At 27.5% G+C, this 27,949-nt stretch overlaps 1 protein-coding gene across 1 annotated transcript; it reads right to left on the minus strand.

Annotated features, from left to right (window-relative positions):
- On the minus strand, positions 1–27,722 carry LOC129612481 (junctophilin-1-like). The gene is made up of 5 exons (XM_055526096.1): positions 27,687–27,722; positions 4,175–5,217; positions 2,710–2,921; positions 351–619; positions 1–271 (listed from the first exon to the last, which is right to left on the minus strand). The coding sequence occupies exons 2-5, from the start codon at positions 4,435–4,437 to the stop codon at positions 110–112; spliced, it is 906 nt and encodes a 301-aa protein (XP_055382071.1). The 5' UTR covers positions 4,438–5,217; positions 27,687–27,722; the 3' UTR covers positions 1–109.
- Positions 27,723–27,949: the final 227 nt, after the last annotated feature.

Genomic DNA, 27,949 nt, shown 5'->3' on the forward strand with positions numbered 1-27,949 from the left:
AAATGAGTAAACGCAAAAAAAAAAACAAATAAAATAAATCAATTCAAAAATAATCAAGAATCAAATGATATAAAAAGAAGAATATGTGTTTGAATAAAAAAAAATTGTATTAGGTAAATTTTATATGTAAATACTTTTGAGATAATACGGACTGTGAAGAACCGGTACTTATCCACGAAGCAGTCGAAACTGTAGATCTTATGCTACCAGATGCAGCAGTACCTCTTTTTTCAAGATCTCCTACACTTCTTTGTTTTCTCATTTTAAGTCCCTAAAAATTATTTAAAATAATATTTTAAATAATTAATAAATAACTTTAAAGCAATAAGGAGTAAAATCAAAATATTTACTGAAAAAATTCCTTTTTTTGATTTTTCTCCAAGACTATTTCTACGTGCTGGCTCATCATCTGATTTGGCTCGGAGCACAAATCCGCCTCGAATATCCTCCATACGGTGATTTCTTTTATCCGATGGATCCGCATTTTCATTGTTTAATGAACTCATAGAAGTGTGCATTGCAGTTTTTGGTCGATAATGAGATGCTAATCCATAAGGAGCCGAAGTACGCACACCATACCCATGTCGTTTACCTTCTTGCCATTGTCCTTGATATGATCCTGTAAGCACAAAGTTGAATAAGATCCTTGCAATTTCATATGCATAATAATACAAAATAATATGTGCAATAAATAAGTTCGCTTCGTGTTTCGCATTTCACTCCTATGCAGCGGAGTGTTTCTATAATAAACCATGTTTGCAAAGTTAAAGTAAATAAAATTCTACTCAAAATTTAATTTTTTAAGAATAAATTGCACGTTAGTCAGACGATATTATTCCGCATAAAACATAAATTTACTAATTTTAATGAAAAAAATGTTAAAAATATTAATGGTTTAACCATTAATTTTTATTAAATATCAAAACAGTACAGTTATACTACAATTAGAAAATTTTAATAGCAGCGCGACGTTAAGTGTATTTAGATGTAGTACAAACCTTTATAATACTATTTTTTTAAACCTTTATAAAACTAATTTTTAAACTCCTAAATACGAAAAACAACGAAAAAATGTTTTTTTTTGTTATAAAAAATACTGTACGAATTGAAATTTGATTACTCAAATTTTCTTTTTCCTTAGATCCGCCAACAGTTCGAGTGATTATCTAAAAATAAATTTTTGCCTCCCTTTTATTTTTCTGAATGCGGATTCTAAATCATTTCAATGCATTTTTTTTTTGAATAACATAGAACATTGAATATAATTATAAATACAAAAATATTGTAAGATATAAGTTTTGTAATGTTACACAAAAATCTCTAACTGAAAATAATGAAACTTGCAACAAATAGACGCAAAAAAATACCTACATATGTCCCTTTAGTTATTCATTTTTATTTCAAAAAAGTTAAATAAAATACTCTTTATTTTCAACGTTTTTTTTTAAGAAAAGCAAAGATAAAATAAACCCAAGTAACAATTTCCAAGAGTAATGACCTAAAAAATTGACCAAAAATCTCATAAAACACTCGTACCACACACGAATACTATCATAATTTCTTTTTCTTTTTTTTTCTTTTTATGCAACTCTTGTAAGGTTCTTACAATAAAGACTTAGCAAGTAGTGTTAAAAATTCTGCTACTCTCATAGCAGAACTACTTTCAGCAAGCCATAAAAAATTTTAATTCTCATAAAGTATTTTTTATAGGATGTGAACTCTTATAGAATTTTGTTCTCAAAAGAATTCCTTTGTTCTAGTTGTTAGGCACAGCCATTTTAGTATTGCCATTTTTCCTTATCTAAGTTTTAACCCTAATGAGACTAAGACTTCTTTTTTTGGAAAGAAGTCCGAAAAATATTTATTGTACAAAAATTATTAAATTAAAATTAATGAAAAGCAAAATTTTAGTTTATTTGAATATAGGAAAGCTTTAGTTGGAATTTATGGACATTAGTATATTAATTTTTTGCTTAACAATTCTTAAATTTCAAAATTTATGACAAAAAGGAAATAAGATATTATAGGGTTAGAATATAAAGAATATATACATACATATAATATGTATATATTCTTTATATGTATAAAAATTATCTAAAGTTTATTTATTTTTGGTTGGCGTTGCTTTTTTTCTAAGTGCAATACCAACTTTTATCAATAAAATTTTAATGCCATCAACTTTTTGATTTATAATCATGGCAAAAAAATTATTTTAATTTCCCATATTTATAATTTTGTAATATTAAACTTTTGAATACAAATATTTATTGACTACACATCATATACGTAAACATATGTATGTATATTTTGTTTCATTTTTGTTAAAAAAATAATTATTAAAAGCGGAATAGATATATTTTTTATAAAGTACGAAGTAAGACTGATATATTTATTCTACAATGTATTGTTTTCTCTTTCTAGTAACACTATTATAAATGGCTTGTGAAAGTTTTCGTATACCAAAACTAGTATGAGAGTTATATGCTTTAAAAACTTTTTTAATGGGAGCTTAACTCTTATTACAAGAATTGATAACTCTAGTAGTTGCGCTTTTAATGTTCTACAAGACTGAAATTATAAGAGTACTATTCTTTAAGAATTCTCATTATAGCTCTACAAGAGTCTTGTGTGATAAAAATTGTTCCTTGGAAATCACGCTTATTTCTTCTTAATTTATTATAAATTATTCAAATAAAAAGTCGCAGTTACCACCATCTGCATATGTTTCAGAGCCATATCCATCTTGCAGTCCATTGGCCCATGTGCCTTCATATTTGGCTGTAGAGGTTGTGCTTTGTCTCACTCCATATCTTCCTTTATAACCGCTAGTCCACTCACCCCTATACACTAAACGACCACGTTGTTCTACTCCAAGGCCATGTCGCCGGCCATTTTGCCATTGACCTTCAAATGATGAACCACTAAAATTAGATCGAAATAATTTTATAGTTTCTTTGAGAATGTTCTATATGAAAATTTCAATTTTCCAATAACCATTAAAAAACAAAAGTTAATTACTTGCACTTAACATAATTTCGAACTGTTGTTAAAGTTTTGGGGCTTATACTACATATTTCAACATATTAATTTAAGTTAACTTATAAGTTTTCTCCGATTTTCATTTCGATTGGGAAAAACTTTTATGTTTTGAAAGTTGGAATTAATGCCTTAATTTGCCTATTGTTCTATGTGCGACTTGTTTTCAATGCATATAAATGACGTCAATATTTTTTCGATGCAGTGTTAAAATCGGCGGAAAGTGAGACAAAAAGTGGAATTTATTTTTTGTATACTCTTATTACTGTTTAAGACAAAAATAAATTTGGATTAAACCAATGGTTAGTAAAATAGCACTTTTCTTTTCAGCAAGAGAAAACAAAATTTTTTTTTGAAAAACTTTTTTATTTCAATATTGTACCAAAAACATTTTATGCGATAAAATATAGTTATTGCATACTCAGAGAAAGAGCAAAAATTAAAAGAACCAATTATATAATAGTCGAACTCTTCGGTTAATTAAGTCTGTCAAGATAAATAACAACTTATGTTAGAAATTTACGTAATAATTGTACGCTTGTGTAAAGTTTGGAAAGGGAAAGGAAAAAAATTTCTTCTAACGAAATAAATTATTTACTAATTTTAAGAAGCTGCTAAAATTTCAGATTCAATTAAAGTCATGATATATCAGTTAATCTTAACGACCATACTCATATCGTCATTTTAATATTAAACTATGGCTTTTTTTGGTGAAACAAGCAAACCATTACTTTTTTAAGTTTGTAAAACATATACTTGCTTGTAAAATTTCAGCTTTCTATCGTGTTTAAAAAAGCTTTTTAAACAAACATATAAACGCACGGATGGCCAGATGGCGGCTAGGCGAAACGAGTGAAATTAATAAAACTTTCTTTAACTTTATTGGAAAAACGTTAAAAAGAAAACTGTATTGTATAAACTATAAATATGTAAAAAAATATTAGGGGTTTTTATCGATCGGCTATACTAACTTAAAGCATTTAACTATTCCTCAAGTTTTAATCTAACATTGGCCTATAAAAATAACATTTATTATATACATAATTACTCTCATTGCGTATATAAAGTATTTGAACACGGATTAAAAAAATATTTTTATATTATTTAAAACAATTTCAATGAAAAATTTATATATTACCTTGGCCAAATATACACACCAGATACTTCAAAACCATAATTCCAGGCACCAGCGTAAGCACCCTGATGTTTGGGACCTGTACAAACTCCAAATCCGTGTGCTTTTCCTTCTTCCCAGCCACCACAATATGTACCTCCATCTTCAAAATCGAATCTGCCACCATTTATTAGTGATCTTTTAGTATTCTGTGTATTATATGATCCGGGAGGTTGGGCTGTTGCTATTGATCCGTTTTGTAAATCAGGTGATTGTGGATGTTGCATTTTATTTTTAAAAGCAGTGTGATTTTGATCCTCCTTCTAAACTGCACTTTTGATTAATATTAACGATGTGTAATTTTTTATTTTTATTGAACTTTGTTCAATTCGAAATTCGAAATGTATTTAGACACTGTAATTTAGAAGCTTTATCTATTTTAACCAAAAATAAAATTATGTTTTTTAACAACATAGATGAATCTTTTATAATCATAAATAATAAAATAACTTTTTTATCAATTAAGATTACACCAATTTAAAATAGGTTAAATATTATTTTTTAAATTCATCACTTTCTGTCATGATTTTTAAGTTTAGACTATTTGTAATTTTATTTTTTTCTACATTGAAAAAAAGGAAATATCTCAATGACAAAAAAATTAACTTATGTATTTATGAATATTGTATGCATATTTATTTCTTGTTTTTATACAACTTTGAAGCTTTTTTGCAGCTGTTTGCCGCATACAAATAAAGTTTTAAATATTACGTGTTTATATATGTTTTTTTTTTAATAAGTTCTATTCATATACCGTAAGTTTATATACATATGTATATGTTTATAATTTTTTTCCTTTGATATCGTAGTTTATTACACCTGATGATTTTGTTTTTACCATTTGAATCTCTCACCGTTTTGTTAATTTTAATTATATAGTATTCCTTATATATGATAATAATTTTTAAAACTAATAACTTAATTTTATTGTTTTATAAGAAAAGCTTTTTTTAGCTTTTCATTTTCAGAATTCGTTAAATAATTTTCTTTATTCCTGTAAATAAAAACTAAAGTTTACGTAAAATTAATTTTATTAATCCAAATTATTATTTATGATTGATTCACTAATTAAAAATTATTAAATTATTTAAATTATAGATCTTATTGTATTTTAAAAATATTAAAATACATATATATTAGTATGCTAATAAATTTTAATTAATTGTATACATAATTAAAAACAGTTGAAGGTATTTAATGTTCTTGTAATTTAAACTTAACATGCCTTTAACATGATTTATAGGTATCATATAACAAACATATTCCTATGAAATATCTATGACCACAAATATGTATGTTTGTATAGAGTTAAAATTCTATCTTAAACTCTATAAGTTTCTTGTGATATAGCCAGTGGTCGAAGTGGGATACTCAAAGTGGTGGGATGGTAAAAAAAAAGTATTATTTTAGTTATTTTTTAAAAAAATAACTAAACAAAATTTACCAAACTTTGGAAGTAAACTAACGAGAATATTCATATTCAAAATTAAATCAACTAAAAATTGAATCAAAAACTGTGCAAATTGTTGCCAAAGAAATGCATAGACTACTATGTAGTAACGAAGTTTCACTAATAGAAAAAAATTATACGTTACTATTTGAAATTGGTCTTATTTAAAATTACATTTAATTTTTTGTTAAAAAAATTTTTAAAATTCATTAGAAAATATTCTTAAATTTTAAAAAACATGTTCCGGAACGCATTTTTCTCTCCTATTAAATAGTGGGATGGATTTCCAATTATTTAAAAGTACTGGGATGGCATCCCACTCCATCCCGCCTCACTTCGAGCACTGGATATAACCATAAAAATTCGAACAAGTTTATTTAAAAGTTAGCGAGTTTTAATGATACAAAACCAAAGATTATCGCAGGCATTTTTAATATTAAAGCTTATCAGATACAATACATATCATCAGATTTAAATTTTTAATAATATATTTAACGAAAAGGGAAATATAAAATCAATCAGCGAATTTAATGCATTAATTTGTTCATATGCATACATATGTACTCGTATGTAACATGAAATTTATACTTAAATTAAATCAGCTGTTTACTAGACCTATAAAAGAAAGTTAGTAAGTTTGTCAAGGCAGGTAAGCAAATTTTGAATTGGAAATATTAAAATATTCTGTGATATTATCTACAATGTCATAAAGTATTTTATGATAAACGATACTCAATATGTACGAATTTTTAAATACATATATTAATTTACATTAAAAACAAAAATTATAATTTCACACAACAATATTAAGCAGATTTATATGTAGTACGAAACGTTATATAAATTTGTTTCAAAACTAGAATTTCTTAAGGATAATTATACAATTAAGGAAACTTCTCTTTCTTATTTACATATTTTCTCTTTTCTGTTTTTACACAATTTTCACATACCATAGATACCGGTAAATAGAAAAAAACCAAAGTTTATATGTGGACTTCACGGGGAGTTTTTGAAATCTGATTTAATCACATGATTGTAACACTATCTAATAAAATAAAAGTACAAAAATGAAAAAAGAAAAGGTAAAAGAAACTTCTAATGAAATTTTTTTACTAGGTTATATTATTTAAATAAAATGAAAACATAATAAAATTCATTAAAATAAAACTAAAACAAAAAATAACAAGAAAAGACAAAAAAGATATAAAAAAATAAAAAAAAACAAAGGAAATTTAAAATACGACAGCAGAAAATCGAAAAAGTTTTAGGCTTTGTTATAAATAGATTTAACAGATTTAACAAGAGTGAGATAAAAATCAATGAAAAATATATTAGAAAATTTTTTAGAAAATAAAATTGCATAGTATATTGTTTAACATATCTGCCGATTTGGATTTAATGTTTTATTAAAAAATGTTTAAGAAATCAAAAAAAAAATTATTTCTTTTTATATAAATCACAGGATCCATCAACGTATCTTTTGCGCAAACTTGCAATAAACTTATTGAAATTGAAAATTTTCTAATTATAGAATCATACAATGAACCACATATGTATATATGCATGTAATACAGAAAAAAATAAAGTAATTTTTATTTTACTTGTTCATTAAATTTTTCCAATTTACTATTTCATGATCATAGTCTAATAATTATTATTAATTTTTTATTATATAAATATGAAATTAATGTTTTGCTTTTAAGTTAAATAAAAACATTTTTTTTTTAATTCTCCCAACAAAAATATTTCTTTAATTAGAAATAAAGTAAAACAAAACTTGCTATATATACATACATGGTTTTTTGTTATTTTATAAATTTAAATAAAATATTAAAAACTTTGATCTTTCCATTTCGATCACATTTTTAGACATTTTCGCTTTATTTTTACTGTTTTTATTTAATTATAAAAAAATTGCTGAATACAAATTTTTATTAACATGCATTTCAATTTCAACTTAAGGTTTGCAATAATAGAAATTTGTTTCACAACTTTAATAGAAAATTATTATCGAAAAATGCCTGTGTGAACATTTTTCTATTTTTTAATTAATTTGTAAGGGTAACGTAACTCCATCAAATTACTTTGAAATTCAAATTTGTTTAGTTCAACCAAATTTCTATACATTTTAGTATATATTTAGCGTAAATGGGTTGTCATAATAATTATTTTTTATCAGTTTACACGGGGGGTACCAGGATTTTTTAATTGATATTTTAAAATTTTAATTTAGAATTTTAGTTTAATCTTAATTCATTTCAATTGTATTTTGTGATGCATATTATTATTATTAAATATATAAAATATAATTCATATTTAATATTTTTTAAATAGTTAGCGCATTGATTTAAACTCGAAGGCCTAAAAATTTTTTTCACATGTATTAATATTTTAAATAAATTTTATAATATTTATACATACACGCATATATACTTATACACATACTTATATATACTTATACATATATAATGTAAGTCATGCAAATACTAATAAAATACACATGTAACAATATTTTTCCTAATATTTTTCTTTTAAAATTTTTTTAAACCTAATTATTTTTTTAATTATATTTTTTCCCCTTTCAAAATTATTCATTTACATTTTTTTTTTCATTTATAAAATAGAATATTATTTTGTCCTTGATAAAATTCCATTTGAGTGATATTTTCAAAGCATTTATTTAAAAATCGCTGCGAAAAAAGCTGAAAAACCAAAATTATAAAAAACCGTGATATCATAAAGTTTTTTTAAATTTATTTTGAATTTCCTTTTTCATAAAATAATTTTATTGAAGTTAATTTTTTTTTAAACTATTAAACCCGTTCTATTGTTTGTGTTGCACAATTTGTTCAAAATTTTCATGTTGATATATATAAAAAATTATATCTGCATTCATATGTATAAAAAAAATGTATTAATAAATGGATATCTCTTATATTTTTCCAATTTCAGCATATCAAAACTGGTGATTTTCTGTAAGATGAAAAATTAAAAACATATGTCCTTTTTTACTTAAATAACTTTTTAATCTAGGTTTCATTTTATTTCAAAATAGTTTTAGTTGTAATATTTTTACACCATATTTGGTATTTTTTTTTAATTTCACTTATACGTGTGTTATATTTTACACTACGTGTATGTAAGCATGTCAAATACATGTACATATTGTTATATACTATTGTAGAAATATAATATATGAACATTAATATAACACAAAGAATTACATTCAACGTAAAACTTCACATTTTTAAAACCAAAATATTTTATGTTCCGTTTTTATATAAGTTATTTTAATATTTATAGTTCTAGTATTAACTAAAATAAAACGCGAACCCTGTTTTATTATTCAGAATACGAAAATGACTGGGAAATCGCTCTATTTACACATACTGACACATTTTTCACTCATGATCAATGGAAAATTATAAATTAAAATAACTAATTGAAACTGTACGAGTATTAGTGAGAAAATTTTTGAATTAAAAAGAATCAGGGAAAATATTTTGAAAACTTTGCCAAATTGTGTGACAAAATGATTTTCTTTATGTTTTTTTTTATTTGTCAATTTATTTTTTGAGAGAAATACATTTTTAAGTGAGTTAATTAAAAATAAATTGTGTAAATATCTACGTTGAAAAAATTCAAATAATCAATGTATGTATATAGAACAAAAATTGTATACCCTCAGAAATTTCAGTGAATTTTTCAGTATTTCTTTAGATAGAATCGGCATATGTACATGTATATGTACATTAATATATAATGGACCTCTGTAAATCAAAGTAGTATTGCGGAATTTTAAGTTTTTTCTGATAAAAACTCAAAAAAGGCCAATTGCCATCTGTGTTATAAATGTCATTTGCAGAATATTTTTCTATTAATTTACGTAAAATTTTTCATTCCAATTGCGAAAAGATTCCATATCAACACAAGACTTGAATAATGTCATATCTTTTCTTAAATTTTTCAAGCGAGTCTGAACTGGCTTTAAAACTTTTATCACCAATTCTTTGCCAAAATTGAGAACATTTTTTTTTATTAAATTTCCAGAAACCAATAAGTTTTATTCTTTTGTCGATTGTAACCATTTAAGAACAACTTTGTCTACAAATTCGTATTTGATTTTTTTTTGTTTTTATTTTTTTTTAATAAAAATGAAAAAATCAAATGCTCATATATCAAATTTTTTAGAAACATTTATTTATCTTTTTATTTCATTTTTATTTGTAAAAACACTGTAGTAGTAATAGTTTCCATAATACACGTATGAGAAAATAATTTTTGAAGTTGTACGATAAATACCACAAAGAGTTGAGCGATTTCAACAACTTTCATCATACATTAGATTGAATAGTATATTTTAAAATACATTAGCTTTTGCGAATCTTAACACTAGGTATAGCTTTGATAATTTCTGAGATGTAACCATATAACTTTTGAAGTTGTATGGCACCTAGCACAAGCGCCCAATATATCTCAACAGCTTTTACCGAAAATGATTACCATTTTCTTATTTCTTTCAAAATTTGTATGGTATGGTATTTTGCCAAAATTTTATTTTGTCAAAATACCATACCATATTTATACTACACACAGCGTGATTCAGTAAAGAGTACAATACTATCACTTTTTATGCGTAAAATTTTAGTTTGGAACTAGTTATCAAATCTAAACGCTTCCGCGATACGAATTTTCACGAAAATTCTACTCGCCCAAGCTTTTTAACACATAACTTCCGTTCCGAAAAAGATAGAAGATTCATACGAACAGTTAATGAAAGGACTAGTAAACGGCTTGAAAGAAAAATATTATTCGAGTTAAGGAGAAATTCGGGTTGAGGAAATTCGAGTAATTGAACAATTTTTGAAAAAAAATCGTGCCAATGATGAAGGGACTGATTTTGCTTCGAGTTAAGGAGATGTTAGAATTGTAGAGGTTCCAGTTATTAAGGTTCCACTGTATGTACATACATCATTTTTCATTTTAACCGCTTTAATTTAGCAAAGTTGCACTTTTGATTATTATTATTATTATTATTATTATTATTATTATTATTATTATTATTATTATTATTATTATTATTATTATTATTATTTTTCTATTATTATTTTTATTATTTTTATTATTTTTATTAGTATTACTATTATTATTATTATTACTAATTTTTTCAATATTTTGATTCAAAGATTATTACATTTATTACTAGCAAAGAAAAAATTGGTTTTCTTCTCATCAGAATTTCGAAGCACTATGAAGAGTAAGCATTTTCTAAACTTCCTCAGAAAATAAATTCTCCGAAAATATTCCCTTATGAATTTTAAATATTCAAAAGAAGTTTTTCAATTTTGTTTGAAAGAAACAAAATTTTTAACTCTTAGAGAAATATACATACACTTGTACATTCGTATGTATGTATATAAAATAAAATGTAAAAAATTCTTTTAGATTCAAAATGTAAAATAACTTCAAATGTTTTTCCCTTTAACATACGTTACATGTATGTATGTATGTACGTATGTCTATAATGATAAAAATATGGTCGCAAAAAATAAAGAAGAGTCATTGTTGAGATCTTTCTCACAAAAGGTTCTACACTCCTGACTTGATTTTTAAATTATTGAAAAACACTTTCTTGAATATTATCATACTCTCTTAAACTTGGCTTAATTATGTATATTTAATTTACCTACATAATGATTCACTTACACAATAATAATTTAGTTTAATTTCGAAAAATGAATTAACTGTAAAATTCATTTTTCTCTCATCATAATATGTATAAATGATTTGAAATTCTATACTTATATTCCTACTCGATTAATGGTCACATTGCAGTTAAGTTGATTTAAAATAAGCATGTGTTTTCTTTTTAAGTGTAATAAAAATAATTATAAGTGTTTTAATTTGAACATTAAAAATAAATTGTATATAAGAATAATAATTATAAATGAATTAATAATTAAATTAAGTAAAATGTGATAATAATAATTTAATAAATGAAATGTTAAATTAAAAAATAAATTAATAAAATTGAAACACAAAATGGTCTTCTTGATAAAATAACTAGGAAGCCATATTGGTGACCCCAGACTAAAAAACACGTGAAACAAAAGAAAGACTAAAGTGAAATATTTATATGTTTTAAATATAAAAACTTTCATATATTTTAAATAAGTTATAATAAAAATTTAACTAATAAAGCAGGACATTACTAAATAATAATAATTAAAAGTTTAATGCAAAATTTATAAACATAATATTTTAATAAAAAAATGGATAACTAAACTAAATTTTAATTATAACACTTATAACAATAACCAAAAAAATAAAAATATATAGTGGTTAAATGGAAACATTTAGTTAAAAGTTTTACATGCACTCAATATTCATCATCATCCATTACAATTTTCATCATCATCACAATCTTACACAATCATCCAATCATCCAAAATCAAGTCAGGACATCCAAAATCAAGTCATTACACAATCATCCAAAATCAAGTCAGGAGTGTAAAACCATTTTTTATTGAACGCTAATTTAATTAATGAATTTTAAATGAAAATAATTTTAAATTAAACCAAGTTTTTCTTACCATTTTAAAATTTTTTTTTTAAGTTTATGATTCGAGGATTCATATATTTTTATGAAATTATTTTGAGGAGATTCTTGAATTTGCAATAGCTATTTTTGCATCGATACTATTAAATTTTTATGATTTAACTATTTTACCATTTTATACACTTACCGACCTATTAAGTGTATACTGAGCCCTATTAATACAATTCGTTTATTTTTAGAAGTATTAAAAATATTGATTTAATATCAAAGTTCAATTGAAAATTCTTTAAATTTTTCTTTTTTTAACCTTTTCGTAGTTTAGATTACCGTTCCGAAAATTTTTTTTTTCCATTTAAACATTTCATTTTAATTTGATACAAATTTTTTTTAGTTTTAAATCTTCTACCTTATACAATCAATTTAAATATGTCGAATGACGAGAAAATACCTATTAAACAGACCCATTCTACAAATCCTTTGATGCCTCCGGCTTCCGACCTTTTTCGGGCGAATCCTAGTGCTTTGGAGGAAGAAACAAATGCCGACTCAAACCCTTTCAGTCCTGCGACCGAGATAAAACACGAAGTAGACTCCGTGCGCGTTCGTTTACCCCCATTTTGGTCTGCCAACCCGGCGACCTGGTTCATTCAGGCGGAAGCGCAATTTGCGGTTTATAGAATAACCAGTAGTGATACCAAATACTGTCTAACTGTGTCTGCATTACCTCCAGATACACTAGATTCCGTGATCGATATTTTAAATAATCCACCAAGTTCGCAGCCGTATGAAACTCTTAAAGTTGCTCTCATGGAAAGACATTCGCTTTCCGAAATTAAAAAATTGGAATCTCTCCTGGATCGAGAAGATATCGGTGATCGTAGGCCATCCGAACTCTTTAGGTCCATGCGGATGCTAGCGGGTAGCTCATTTAATGAAAGTATTATCAGAAACTTGTGGCTTCGTCGTTTACCGCGCAACATTTACATCACCTTACTGGCCGTGTGTGATAAGCCTATGAATGAGCTCACTTCTTTAGCAGATAAAATATATGAGGCTTCTCAATCCGCGCTTTTAAATGCAGTTTCGAAAACGAACAACGCGAATATATGCGCTAGCTCTCCAGTTTCGGGTCAACTCACCGACACTTCGTCTAATTTTGAAAATCGTTTGTCGAGGATTGAAGAAATGTTAGCAAAACTCAATACGGGATCAACTTTTCGAAGTCGTTCTAGAAGTCGGAATTCCAGTCGAAATAGGTCTGCCTCTGGGCAACCCATGTGTTGGTACCACAAAAAATACGGGCGTGACGCGTTGAAATGTATAGGACGATGTAGATTCTCTGCCTCCTTTCATAGGGCGAACGCTACTTCCACAAAAACGAACTCCCCAAACTAAAGCGCCCCGTTATTGTTGCGGCTAATAACGGGAATTACTCTTCACGCCGCTTATTCGTAAGAGACGTTAACAACAACATTTTATTTCTTGTCGACACGGGCGCTGACGTCTCTGTTATACCAAATCGGGGAAACATTGGATGTAAAAATCGGCCTTCGGACTTCTTGCTTTCTGCTGCAAACGGCACTCCTATACAAACTTACGGTACTAAACTACTTCAACTAAACATCGGATTGCGCAGGCAATTTTCACACGCTTTTATCATCGCGTCAGTAGGTAGACCTATAATAGGGGCAGATTTTTTGGAACGTTTCGGGCTATTGGTCGATCTTAAGAACAAGAGATTGGTAGATCCAAGCACAAATATGTCGGTTGAGGTTTCGCAAGCTAAGGTTGACGTTGTTACACCTTTGCATTACGTCGTGGAAAGTGAATACGGCGAAATTCTTAAAAATTATCCAACCCTTACTCAGGATTCAGATTATTCCGTACCTGTTAAACATTCGGTCGTTCATCACATCGTAACCAAGGGACAACTTCCTTTTTCCTCTCCACGTAGACTTGATTCAGTGCGTCATAAAACGGCTAAAACAGAATTCGAATATATGGTCAGCATTGGGATATGTAGACCTTCTTCGTCATCCGTTTCGTCGCCACTCCATATGGTTAAGAAGAAAAATAACGTCGATTGGCGGCCGTGCGGCGATTACCGGCGTCTGAACGCGGTCACGGTGCCAGATCGTTACCCTATTCCTCACATTCAAAACTTTTCCATGAATTAATTTGGCAAGCGTATCTTTTCAAAAATCGATCTTGTTAGGGCATATCATTTGATCCCTGTTTCCCAAGACGACATGCATAAAACGGCAATAACTACTCCTTTCGGCATGTTCGAATTTAGTCGTATGCCTTTCGGACTTCGAAATGCCGCTCAAACCTTCCAACGATTTATGGACGAGGTCACTCGCGGCCTCGATTTCCTATTTGTATATATCGACGACATTTTGGTCGCCAGTTCTACTCCATCTGAGCATAAGCAACACCTGCAAATCCTTTTTAAGCGTCTGTCCGAATATGATATTAAGATTAACAGTTCTAAGTGTGTCTTCGGTGTTTCGGAATTGGATTTCTTGAGTCACAAGATTTCTAGTGCTGGTATATTTCCTTCACAGGATCGCGTAGAGGCGATAGTTAACTTCCCGGTACCTAATTCAGTCCGCCAAATACAACGGTTTATAGGTATGGTTAACTATTACCATCGGTTCGTACCCGATCTTGCTAAATTACTTTCTCCTATTTACACTCATCTCTCTGAGTTACTTAGGAGGCCAAAAACTGCCAAAAACTTTAGTTGGCCTGAAAGTCTCAATGACGCGTTTACGGCAGTTAAGGACGCTCTTGCCAAGATCACTCCTTTGGCACACCCACTTTCAGATGGAACATTTAGTATCGCTACGGATGCTTCTGATATTGCCGTCGGCGCTGTTTTGCAGCAGCAGCGTGATAACAACTGGGAACCACTCTCATTCTTTTCGAGAAAACTCACCCCCGCCGAGCAAAAATATTCAGCTTTCGATCGCGAGCTACTTGCTATTTATTTAGCTATAAAACATTTTCGGTATTTCGTAGAAGGACGTGAATTTTCAATACTTACCGACCACAAACCTTTAGTAACGGCTCTTTTCACCAAAACCGAGCGAAGCCCGTGGCAAGCCAGGCACTTAGATTATATTTCGCAGTTCACGACTGATATACGTCACATTCGTGGTAGTGATAACGTTGTCGCTGATGGTTTATCGCGAATAGATAGTTTGGATTCTTCTTCCGGCAAATTCATTGTCGATCTTGGAAGGGTTTCCAAAGCTCAGGAGACTGACGAGGAGTTAAAGACCCTTCTATCTGACTCATCATCGAGCTTCAAACTTCAAAAAATTTCTCTTCCTGGTTTGGACGTGTATTGCGAGGTCTCTACCTCACGATATCGCCCTTATATTCCAAGCCCTTTGCTTCGCAGTATTTTCGAACACTTACATAGTTTTTCTCACCCGGGAATTCGCGCTTCGCGTAAGCTTGCAACAGATAAGTATTTTTGGCCGAGGATGAATGTTGACGTCGCGAAATGGACTAGAGCTTGTTTAGCTTGCCAAAGATCAAAAATTCAACGACACACAAAATCACAATTCGGGAAATTTGACCTACCTTCGGGCCGATTCGAGCATATCCATATGGATCTAGTAGGCCCTTTACCGATTTCCTGTGGCAATTCATACATCTTAACAATTGTCGATCGTTTTTCGCGATGGCCTGAGGCTTACTCTATCAGGGACATGACCGCGTCGACAGTCGCGCGCACTTTCGCCGAGAATTACATTCCGCGATTCGGAACCCCATCTAGAATAACCACGGACCAGGGTTCACAATTTGAATCTAAGTTATTTGCAGAACTAACGAGTTTATTCGGTATTCAAAAGATCCACACGACCCCTTACCATCCTCAGTCGAACGGAATTGTAGAACGGTTTCACCGACAACTCAAATCCGCATTACGTGCCCGTGGTAACACGGTCCATTGGAGTTCCGAGCTCCCAATCGTGCTTTTAGGATTTCGGGCCGCAATCAAAGAAGACTTAGGATGTTCCCCGGCAGAAATGGTATACGGACAAAATCTCCGTTTACCTGGTGAGATTTTTGTCAACGAAAAACCAAATGTTAACGACTGCGACAATGTCATAACGCGGCTTCGCGAAACTATGCGTAATCTAATTCCAGCGGCACCGAGGGAAACCGAACAAAAAGTTTTCATTCCAAAAGATTTACATAATTGTCAACACGTTTTCGTTCGGGTTGATAAAGTAAAAACGGGATTAACACCTCCTTATGACGGACCATTCAAGGTCATTAGAAGATTTAGAAAACATTTTGTGATAGATATTAACGGACGAAATTCTTCTATTTCAATTGACCGTTTGAAGCCTGCATTTAGCATTTTGGCGTCGGAATCAAATAGTCACAGGGACCCACGTCACGTTGAGTTTAAATAATTATTGGAGATGGATAAATTTTTCTTACCTTTATCATCTTTTTTTTACTTTTAATTTTCATATTTCATACTACGAATTTTAATTTGAATCATATTAAAATTTTTTTTATCTCATTTTAAATACGTTAAATCTCGGGGGAGGGTGATGTTGAGATCTTTCTCACAAAAGGTTCTACACTCCTGACTTGATTTTTAAATTATTGAAAAACACTTTCTTGAATATTATCATACTCTCTTAAACTTGGCTTAATTATGTATATTTAATTTACCTACATAATGATTCACTTACACAATAATAATTTAGTTTAATTTCGAAAAATGAATTAACTGTAAAATTCATTTTTCTCTCATCATAATATGTATAAATGATTTGAAATTCTATACTTATATTCCTACTCGATTAATGGTCACATTGCAGTTAAGTTGATTTAAAATAAGCATGTGTTTTCTTTTTAAGTGTAATAAAAATAATTATAAGTGTTTTAATTTGAACATTAAAAATAAATTGTATATAAGAATAATAATTATAAATGAATTAATAATTAAATTAAGTAAAATGTGATAATAATAATTTAATAAATGAAATGTTAAATTAAAAAATAAATTAATAAAATTGAAACACAAAATGGTCTTCTTGATAAAATAACTAGGAAGCCATATCATCACTGCGTGTTGCCGTAATCATAATACTCAAGTTAAATACAACCAAAGAGTAAAAGACATCGTTTGTCGCCAATGAAAGGCAACGGCGTCTCAATAGTCAATACTTAGAAAATATGCAATACAAAGAGCAATTATGTGGTTACAAAACTCAAAAAAATAAAGTTTACTTAAACAAGTTAAAATACTGCTCTTAAAAGCAATCTGTTACATTTAAAACTACGTTCATTCATATACAAAAATATTCAAATGATTCCATATATACATATGTATGTATTTAGAATGAGACTAAAACAAAATTCAAAGACACGATTTACCTCAATTTTCTACATTCATAAAAATTTGAAAAATCTTCGGATTTTACAAAATTTGACGTGATCAGAACATAACAAACCTCAAGGTGTATTGCCTAGTTTATTGAAAGTGTAACAGAATATTATGATGCATTTGGCTCTTAGTAGAATTTCGGTTTGTTCCACCCGAATTCTCTAAAAAGTTTATACCAGTATATACTAGTTAGTTTCGGTACCAACCAGAACTCTCAAATATCAAATATCAAGAAATTCCATTAATTCGTTTTGTAGATATAGTAAAAAATCAAACCCCGGTTCGGTTTCCGAGTAAAAAGGAGAATTTACAATTTTACAGAAATCTAAAATTTTCCCGCAAAAAAGTCATGTTCCCGGCAGACCGGCATCTCTCTAAAAGTTATTCATTTGCGCTTTCCTACTATAAAGAAGTGCGTTCCCACCGACAGCTCGACATCCAAAATTTGGTGCTACCAGATAACCCACCTTATTGTAAAGAATGCGGTCGGTAAAAACATTTGTGGTTTTGGTACAATAAATAATCAAAACTGGCGTTTTTACAACTTTCAAAACAAATTTTCTTACCCTTCGATAATAAGTTTTTAGTAAAGATCTATTTTTATATAAAATTTCAGCTGTCTATCTTAAAGGGTTTATTTGTTTTGTAAACAGGTCCACGGACGGTCGGACAGAGTGAAACTAATAAGCACTTTTTTCAAAAATTTTTTTAAAAGAAATTTGTTGCACACCTTTTTATTGTTAAATACCTACGTATACAGTTGCACAAAAAATTCAAACCCGAAAGTAAAAGTTTGACACTGGAAAGGTAGAGCAGCGCAATTCTTTGTTTTTTGGAAAATGTTTTACAACATTTTAAAAATAATATAATAACTACCTATAAGCCTAAGTCTAGATTCACAATTTAGTAAATTGAATTAACGATTTTATGGGGGAAATGAACGAATTTTATGGAAGGAATAGGAAACAAGTAGTTGTAATCAGTCATTTATCAAATAGTTTTTAACTTAAAATTTTATAGTTACAACAGTCTTATGCCAAGTAAGACAGTTATTCAATATGTGTAACACATCTAAACAATAACGTATGTGGGAAAAATTACACATACTCGGCAAAGAACAAAATATAATTTAAATATGGTCTCTAATTAATTAATTTTTCACTTAAAACAATTGGAAGTCCTAGGCTGTGTTGGGACCCCTGGTAAGGTTAAAAAAGTAAAAACATTAATAATATTAAAGTCATTATTCTAATTAATAATTAGATTAATTATGACATTAACATAAATAAAATTAACCTTTAAGAAAATATTATATGAAATAATTTACATATTATCAACGCTTGATATTCCGAAAGTACATAAAATAAAAAATCAAAAAATTATCAAAAATTTCGAAGAGCAAACAATTAAATTTGCCTATTCAAAGAAAACTTAAAAGATACAACTCTTCATTCCAAGCCTATTTATATATACGAGAATAACCTAAATAAAACCCTTTACTTTTTTTTGTTTTTAGTTTCTATAGTTGACCTTGTAGGTCAATGAGTTTTCTTTTAAATAAGTCGGTATGAGTTATGATTGCCAAATACCAGAATTTTTTTTTCACCACTTTGTGTACTTATGTGTGGTAAATTTATACATATGTATGTAGTAAATTTTAAAATTACTTTTAAAAGTTATTTTGCTTAAAAAAATCTTTTGGTTTAGTTAAGCTCAAGTTTTAGTTCAGTTAAGCTTAAGTTTTTTTAATATTTCAATTTTTACACGTAGTTTGATTAATATCTTAGTAAAGTTCATAGTTCATATATTAAAAGATCGACTAAAAATTATAAAATATTACAGGTATCAGGGACATCTGACACCATGGATTGTTGTGAATGTTTTTTTTTATAAATACTAAATTTGCCTTACCGTTTGTAACGCTAAGAAATAACGATCTTAGATATAGACTCAAGTGTATGTTTTTGATCAGCGTCGAATTCTGAGTTGATTTAGCTTTGTCTGTCCGGTCGGGTACCGGTTTGGGTAGCTGAAATACAACTTCAAAATTTATTTGGCTATATCTCAGAAATCTGTGATATATCTGTGGTATTGAAATTTCACACAAATGAATATATTAGTAGGGCCGATGTGCTTGATATAAGTCGTTGAAATTGCTTGGCTCGTTCTGGTACCTCCCATACAACCTCAAAAGTTATTTGGCTATATCTCTGAAACTATGAAAGCTATTGTATTGAAATTTAACACAAGTGAATATATTAGTAAGGCCAATATGCTTGACAAAAGTCGTTGAAATTACTTGGCTCCTTCTGGTACCTGCCATACAACTTCAAAAGTTATTTAGCTATATCTCGGAAACTATAAAAACTATGGTATTGAAACTTCATACAAGCGAATATATTAGTAGGGCCGATGTGCTCGATAAAATTCGTTAAAATTTCTTGGCTCTTTCTGGTAGCTGCCATACAACTTCAATAGTAGTTTGGCACACACAGTATTTGGAAAAAATAAAACTGAAATTTTACATAAATAAATATGGCAATGCGGCAACTTAAAGTCATAGTCTGTCCCATAGTCAGTTATGCCATGTTTATTCGCAAACAGGATAACATATTTGTACGGGTATCACAAAGTTGACAAGGTCAACTCTATTTTTTCTCGTATTGAATTTAATTTTACAAATGTTTCACATTGTTTCACATTGTTTTTTTTTTAGACAGTCAGCTGTTTATGTCTAAGATTTGGATTACAGAAAAAATTAATAAATAGTTTATTTTGTCAGAATGAAATATTTTTTCACCTTCTTTTACTACCAAATTATCTTCTATAAATATTAGCAAAATTTTAACTCTTTATTTTTTGGAAACTGTTAGCTTTTTCCAATTCCTATAAAAAGAAAAACATTAAGGTAAATTTCTTGTGGGCCATCAAAAAATATACACTTTAACTATTTATTTATTTTAAAAAATGTATATATATTATAATCTTTCTTAATGCCATATATGTATATCTACAGGCCATCAAGCTCAGAGAGCAAATGAAAAATAAATTCCAAATTTATATGGAGCTTAAATGGAAGGTGTGTCGGAATTTATTTGTGTGACGGAAATTGGTCAATATTTTTGACTCTACTGATTCCACATATTTTTTGAAAATTAAAATTTAACTTTCAAAAAAATCGGTTGGTAAATTCCATCTGAAAAATGCATTAAAAAAAAAAATTGCAATTTTTAGTGCAGACAACCTTTCTTGTCTTCCAAATGGAAGGGTACTGAATTTTAGAGAAAAAATTTGTCAATTAAAAATAGAATTTAAAAATTAATTGAAGAAAAAAGCAAAAAAATAATAATTATAATCTAGATGTCTTTTTAAACTATACTAAATGAAATGAGATTCGTAAAGAATACACAAAAATTTCATAAAAAAAATAAAAAAATATTTCAATTAACATGCTTCGAAAACATAAAACATTAAGAGTTGTTTTTGTATTTTTTTCCGATTCAAAATTTCGGAAAATATTCTCAGCTTGGAGACCTGGAGGCATTAATCTTTCTACTATACTTAAAATCAATTTATACATACTAGATGTAGAAAAATTTAAATTTAATTTTTTTATTTTTTAAGAACTGGATATGTTGATCCAAAAGGAGATATGCAGAGAAGAAAAGAATATTATGTTGTTACCGTATATAAATACATCCTCGTAAGCATAATAACATAAAAAAATCTCATGTGAAGTCAAAATTACTGTTTTCACAAAGTCTTTCTTCTAACTTTGGTTTTTAATAACCATGTAAAAAATATTTAGTAAACTTAAATCTTTTAAGTTTGTAAAATATGCAAAAGTTCACTTTTTCGTGTTTACGAAATTCACAACACTATTTTATATACATAGCGTACCAGGTACAATTATTGACACTCTTAAGCGGTATTTCTCATAAAACTTTTCAATACAAAATCATAAAAATTTGAGCATGGGTAAAATATAAATTGAATATTTCACTTTCATAATCAAATACGAAAATTTATCAATTGTTAATAATAATATTAAAAAATGTACAATAAATTTTTTTCGTGAATACCAAAATGTACAATTATTGACACCCTGCTACAACTATTGACATTGCTTAATGGTACAATTATTGACACCCAAATATAGCTATTGTAAATGTATGTTTATCAACATGGAGTAAATGTACATTTATCAACATATTTTTATGAGAAAATAAAAATAATCATATTTGAAAACTAATTCGTACGTTTTTAGCCATTTTAAACAACTGAAACGTGTAGATAGCAGAAGGTATGCAATATTAGTTTTATTTGTTACATTTAGTATGACCTTCACAAATCTGAATCTGGAAAAGGAAAAGTGCAATTTAAATGCTCTGACCCATCAGCTGCTATGTTATTACCAATTTTGGATCAAACACCGTAAAGTAAGATTACATACTACAAAATTGTTCTATTAGGTATATATGCATTAAAAGCAATTCTTACGTAAATTCTTGTAAAACTGTGTTATGTAATAGAAAAAATTTGAAAAGCTTAAAAAATGTATATGTAAGTATGTACTCATATTTACTAAAATAAAGTTTCTTTGTAGCTCTTCTCTTTGCCGAGTTATTTATTCTTAAAAAATTTTGAAATGAATGTGCAATTTTTAGCTGTTGTCAATAATTGTAGCTTCATAGTATACTGCTATTGACACCACATGTAAATAATAAAAATTCAGCAAAAGTTCGACCAATTATTGGCACTCACATTTTATAACCGTTAAATATTTTTTTTTCATTTTGATTACATAAACAAAAAATTCAACAATAAACAAAGAATAAAGAAAATGTCAAATAATTAGAATACGTAATTAATTTTTGTGATTAATAATTATAAATACTTGAAAGGTGCTATAACAATTTGGATTTCAGTTACTGTGTGGATTTTTCAGAGTGTCAATATGTTAGTTGCTCCCATTACTCTAAGAATATAATATGTGAATCTGTTTATTACATATGTATATGTATAAGTATATTTCACTATATCGTTTCGTCATAAAGTTAATTTGGGAAACTTGTACTATTTGTATATTTGATATTAATCACAAATAGTTTTAATTTTTAAAAATGAGTAATCGAATTAGGAAAATAAATGTCCTTTCCAATTTAAAAAAAAAATGTTAAAATTATATATGTGAAGAGATTAAAAATTGTAAATAATTAAAATTAAATTTAAAATAAAAAATGAATTAAATGTCATTTTAGAATTCGAAATTTGCGAAAAAAAAGTAATAAACTAATTTAACTAACTAAAAAAATAAAGTTGGGTCTAACCAATGTTTTGCAATGTAGCACATTTCTCTTCAACAAGTAAACCTCTGCTTTGAAAAACCATCTCGCTATGTAATACATTATTAAAATCACTTTTATTCATATTCTATACAAATATATTTCAAAGATTGCATATACATATTTAGAATGAGCACTGTATGAAATCTTTGAAATAAAACAAAAAAAAAATTGAAAGAGGTGTTAACGTAATGTTCGAATTCAAGGGTTAATTATATGACAAAAAAAAAATTATATTTTTTAATGGCAAGACATTTATCGTTAACTTCATGTATATTTATGGAAATTTGGAAAAAATTACAGTCTTGGAGATATAAGGTGCCGAAAATTAGAATTTTACATATTTCGAGAGTCGATACCTTGAGAGGGAATGGAGGCGGAAGAAATTTTTCTTCTGACGAAATGAACTATTTACTTATTAGTTTCTAAAAGCTTCTAAAAATCTGAGGTCTAAGGAAATATCAAAAATTTGGAAAAGCGGATTTTAGATAACGGTAAATTTTAACGGCCAGTTTTTGTAAAGTGCAAATGTGGTATGCCACAGAAGAAGTCAGCCACTATTTTCCTGCGTTTGCAAAATTTGAAAAATGCTTATGATTTATTTAAAATAAATAGTTAAAAAATTAAATAAACCACGACGAACGGACAGAGTGAAATTAGCAAGCACCTTTTTCAAAAAATTGTGGAACTGTGCTAAAAATAAGCTGATAATATATTCGGCGGTATTTTTTCGTAAAGGTCGCGGCAAAAACACGGACATGGAGAGCATTTATAATTTTTTATTGTTTGCACTTTTTCACCAAAAATGCTTATTAGTTTCATCCGTCTACCCGTGGGTTTTTTTATAAGACAAGCAGTCGAAGTCGACCATTATTGTAGCAACATTTTTCTCGTATCTCCGAAGAGTATATACAAATTTTTTTTCGTAACATAATTTTGAAATACGATCGTTTTCAAAAAGTGTTTTAATTTGCTTAAGCGAATTGTGCTACTCTACAAACTATTCCTTTAATCAAATGTTTCTTAAGTTTATTAGTTTTAGTCTTCTTCCTATGGAGAATAAAAATCTTTTATTGCTATTAAAAGTATATGGAGTTTTAATCTGCTTCTGTCGCATTCTTCGGTAATTTTTAATTTTTGCAATAAATTTAAGATGTAAATTCAAATTATAATATTAAAGTTATAACGTTAATTAACTAAAAAAATGTTTTAATCAGTTTTCAGTTTTTCCACGTAAAATATTTATACGCGTACGAACGTATGTTCGAAGGGTATACTAAAATTGCCTCACGGTTTGTAACTCTAAGAAATAACGGTCTTAGATATAGACTCAAGTGTTGTCTGTCCGTCTGTCCGTCCATCCGTCCGTCCGTCCCGGCGATAACTCAAAAACTAATTGAGCTAAGTTCACCAAATTTTCTCAAATGATTTATTGTTGTAAGTACCAGACCTCTATTTAAATTGGACATGATCGGGGTACCGGTTCGGGTAGCTGCCATACAACTTCAAAATTTATTTGGCTATATCTCAGAAACTGTAAAAGCTGTGGTATTGAAATTTCACACACACGAATATATTAATAGGGCCAATGTGTCTCATAAAAGTCTTTGAAATTACTTGTCTGCTTCTGGTACCTGCCATACAACCTCAAAAGTTATTTGACTATATCTCAGAAACTATAAGAGCCATTGTATTGAAATTTCACACAAGCGAAAATATTAGTAGGGCCAATGTGTTTGATAAAAGTCGTTGAAATTGCTGGACTCCTTCTGGTAGCTGCCATACAACTTCAATAGTAGTTTGGCCATATCTCAGAAAATATTGAAAACACAGTACTGAATTATTATCATAAATTAACATGGTAATACGTCAACTTAAAGTCATATTCTGTCCCATAGTAAGTTTTGGCATATTTATTCGCACATAGGAAAACAAATTCGTACGGGTATCACAGAGTTGACAAGGTCAACTCTATTTTTTTTCGTTTTATGTTAAATTTTAATAATATTTCACATTCTATGATCATCCCTTTGATATAAACTGTACAAAAAGGAAGCTGCAAGACCATTAATGACCCTAATATTTATTTTTAAACATTAATTATAATGTACAAAAGAAGTAGTTATTTATTATTTTCAGACATGCTGTTCCTAATTTATATAAGTATGTGCATTTATTTGCTAGCCTTTACTCAATATACTGCTCTCTGGATTGCCCTATATTTATGCAATATACTTATGAGTGCTTTAGAATTAAATTATCATTAATTTTTAAAATAAAAAGCAGTCGTTATTATTATTTAATTATTTAAATTATTTTCAATTTTTTTTAATTAATGTTAATAAACGGTAAAAAATTCGTTTCAAGATGATTCGGAAGTCATCTTGATTTTTGCCCGTTATAGCAATAGTTCAACTCTATTCAAATAGATAATTTTTTTTAAGCTTGTTGAAAAACAAATTATGATAGTTATAATCTATTAAAAATGAGTTTTAAATATAATTAAAAAAATTAAAGAGAAATCTATGACGAATTTTTTTTGTGTTTATCAAAAGATTTTAGCTTAAAAATGGTGAATCTGCATATATTTCTAACAAAAAAGTAGAAACATTAATGAAACCAGTCTTGTTTTGCTAATAAAAAAATTTTGTTTTTACAGGAGTTTTTATTCCAAAAAAATTTGTCGCCAGTAGAAAATGAAAATGTATTTTAAAAATAAAATGTATGTATGTATGTATAATTATTTGATAATTTTTCTTTTTCGGCCCTTAAATATCTTTCATCTATTCAAAATTACTAATCATAATTACTCCAAAATAAAAAACTCAGTTTAATGATATATGTATGTAAGAATATTTGACAATTTTCAAAGCAGCTTTAAGTGTCTATATTATAAAGATATAAAAACATACGTTAAGTATGTATGTCCCAATTTTTTACTGAAACTCTTGAAAACACGAAAATTATAGAAAATGAAAGTTTCTATATATTTTAACTATGAAAAACGTATACAAAAACAGTTAAATAAAAAAATCAAATTATTTGAATGCACAAGAATTAACATTATTATCTTTTTTTCAGCAATTAAATTTTGTTAAATAATACATAAAAGCACGCACCATTTTTTAGATTTAATTTTTATATCATAATAAATATGAAGGATAATGTCACATCATTTCTTTCCACCTTTATGATACCAAACAATATATAAACGTCTATATTAAATTATTCCTGCACAATTATTTCATTTTGTGTCACATATACACTTAGTCAATACATATGTATTAGTACTTTTAATAATTAGATATATATTGCATACTCACATTTATATACTGTATGTAAATAAAAATAAAAAATATAAAAATTGGTTTATACATTCATATTAACATACATAGCTTCGAAACATATTTTTTTAATATGTATGTTTGTAAATACCTACATTATTTAAGTATTTTCATGACACACCAATACGCTTTAAATATATTTTAACTGCTATAAAACTTAAAACAAACGTACATCGTTATTTTTATAATTATAGTTTAGTTTTATCTATTTTTTCTTTTAATATTTTATACTATATGGCTTTTTCTATATATATATATGTATATATTTCATTGTTGGATTTTGGCACTAGAATTAAGAGAAAAATTATTAACATTTTCAAGTTTCGATATCTCTCTCGTGCAACGTCAACCAGTTGACAGTAGTGTGGGTGAGGTAATTTTATGCATAACGATTTTGTTTTACATTATTCAATATTGTTCTATATATATAAAGGCAAATTTTCACTAGTATATTAGAAGATGCATAATATAAATTTTAATATACTTATAAAACTAATTTATGCTCCTTATATTATTCATAATAACTTCAAAAAAAAAATATATATACATACATATATATGTATATATATATATATATATATATAATTTTGTATACATATTTAGGTATCTACTTCTGTTAATATGTGTAAAAATAAAAATTAACTAAATTAAAATATTAATTAATTTTATTAGATATATTGTATTTTCCTTGTTTATATACTACAAATATGTATATCATGTACACATATTACATCATGTACATATATATATTGCAGGCATGTGTAAAAGTTTAAGATATATTTATATTAAGATTTTCTGTATTATTTACATAATGCATTACATATGTATGTACAAACACACATAGTTCTTGTACAATTTTATGTGTATTTTTATAAATGTATAAATGAAAATATTTCTCTATGTTAGTATACTCGTATTATTTAGCGTTGCATACTTATATGCACTATATAATAATAAATATTATGTCTATAATATATATGCATGCACATGAAATAGGAAAAAAATCTAATAAAACCATTCTTAGATATTACAGTGATCAACTTAAAAAAATTAATATTATCCTTTAATGAAGCTAAATTATGATTTTTTTATATATATTAAAAATTTTGAGATTTAATAAATAAATGTACATATTTATGTAGGCATATATGTATAAAATATATGTACATATATGTATAAAAATTTCATTTTGTATGATTATTTATCAATTCACTTTTTATTTTACAAATTAGACAGTAAATCCAGTCGAATTAAAACGGTAATTTCATAAAAAAAATTATTTTCGAGGAAAAATTTTGTTTTATATTTTATAAAAATTATATTCTTTTTTAATTTTTGAAAAGAATATAAAAATACCGTATATAAGTTCAAATTGTTCGAAATAAGGAGATTTTCCATCGACAAACATCGCGACGTAACTGAGAAGGGACAAATAATTTTTATATATTTTCAAAAACGAAAAACTTTTAGGAAAATCATTTTACTCTCAGAAAATAAAATTTTCAAAAGTTTTCCTATTTAAAATTCAATACGTATAAATAAGTACATATATCGTATTCCGCCACACATACCATACCTATATGTTATATTATTATGTACAATAATTCATATACAGGCAA

Source organism: Condylostylus longicornis, unplaced genomic scaffold (assembly GCF_029603195.1).
Source record: "Condylostylus longicornis isolate FDR11 unplaced genomic scaffold, ASM2960319v2 ptg000072l, whole genome shotgun sequence".
In the NCBI taxonomy this organism is placed as follows: Eukaryota; Metazoa; Arthropoda; class Insecta; order Diptera; family Dolichopodidae; genus Condylostylus; species Condylostylus longicornis.

What these genes read in the sequence shown, in the direction of transcription:
- LOC129612481 (XM_055526096.1), bottom strand. Translation starts at nt 4,437, where the DNA reads ATGCAACATCCACAATCACCTGATTTACAAAACGGATCAATAGCAACA. An exon ending in GGTGTGTATATTTGGCCAAG is followed by an intron (nt 2,922 to 4,174) that starts GTAATATATAAA and finishes ATCTAATTTTAG; the next exon opens with TGGTTCATCATTTGAAGGTC. An exon ending in TGAAACATATGCAGATGGTG is followed by an intron (nt 620 to 2,709) that starts GTAACTGCGACT and finishes TTGTGCTTACAG; the next exon opens with GATCATATCAAGGACAATGG.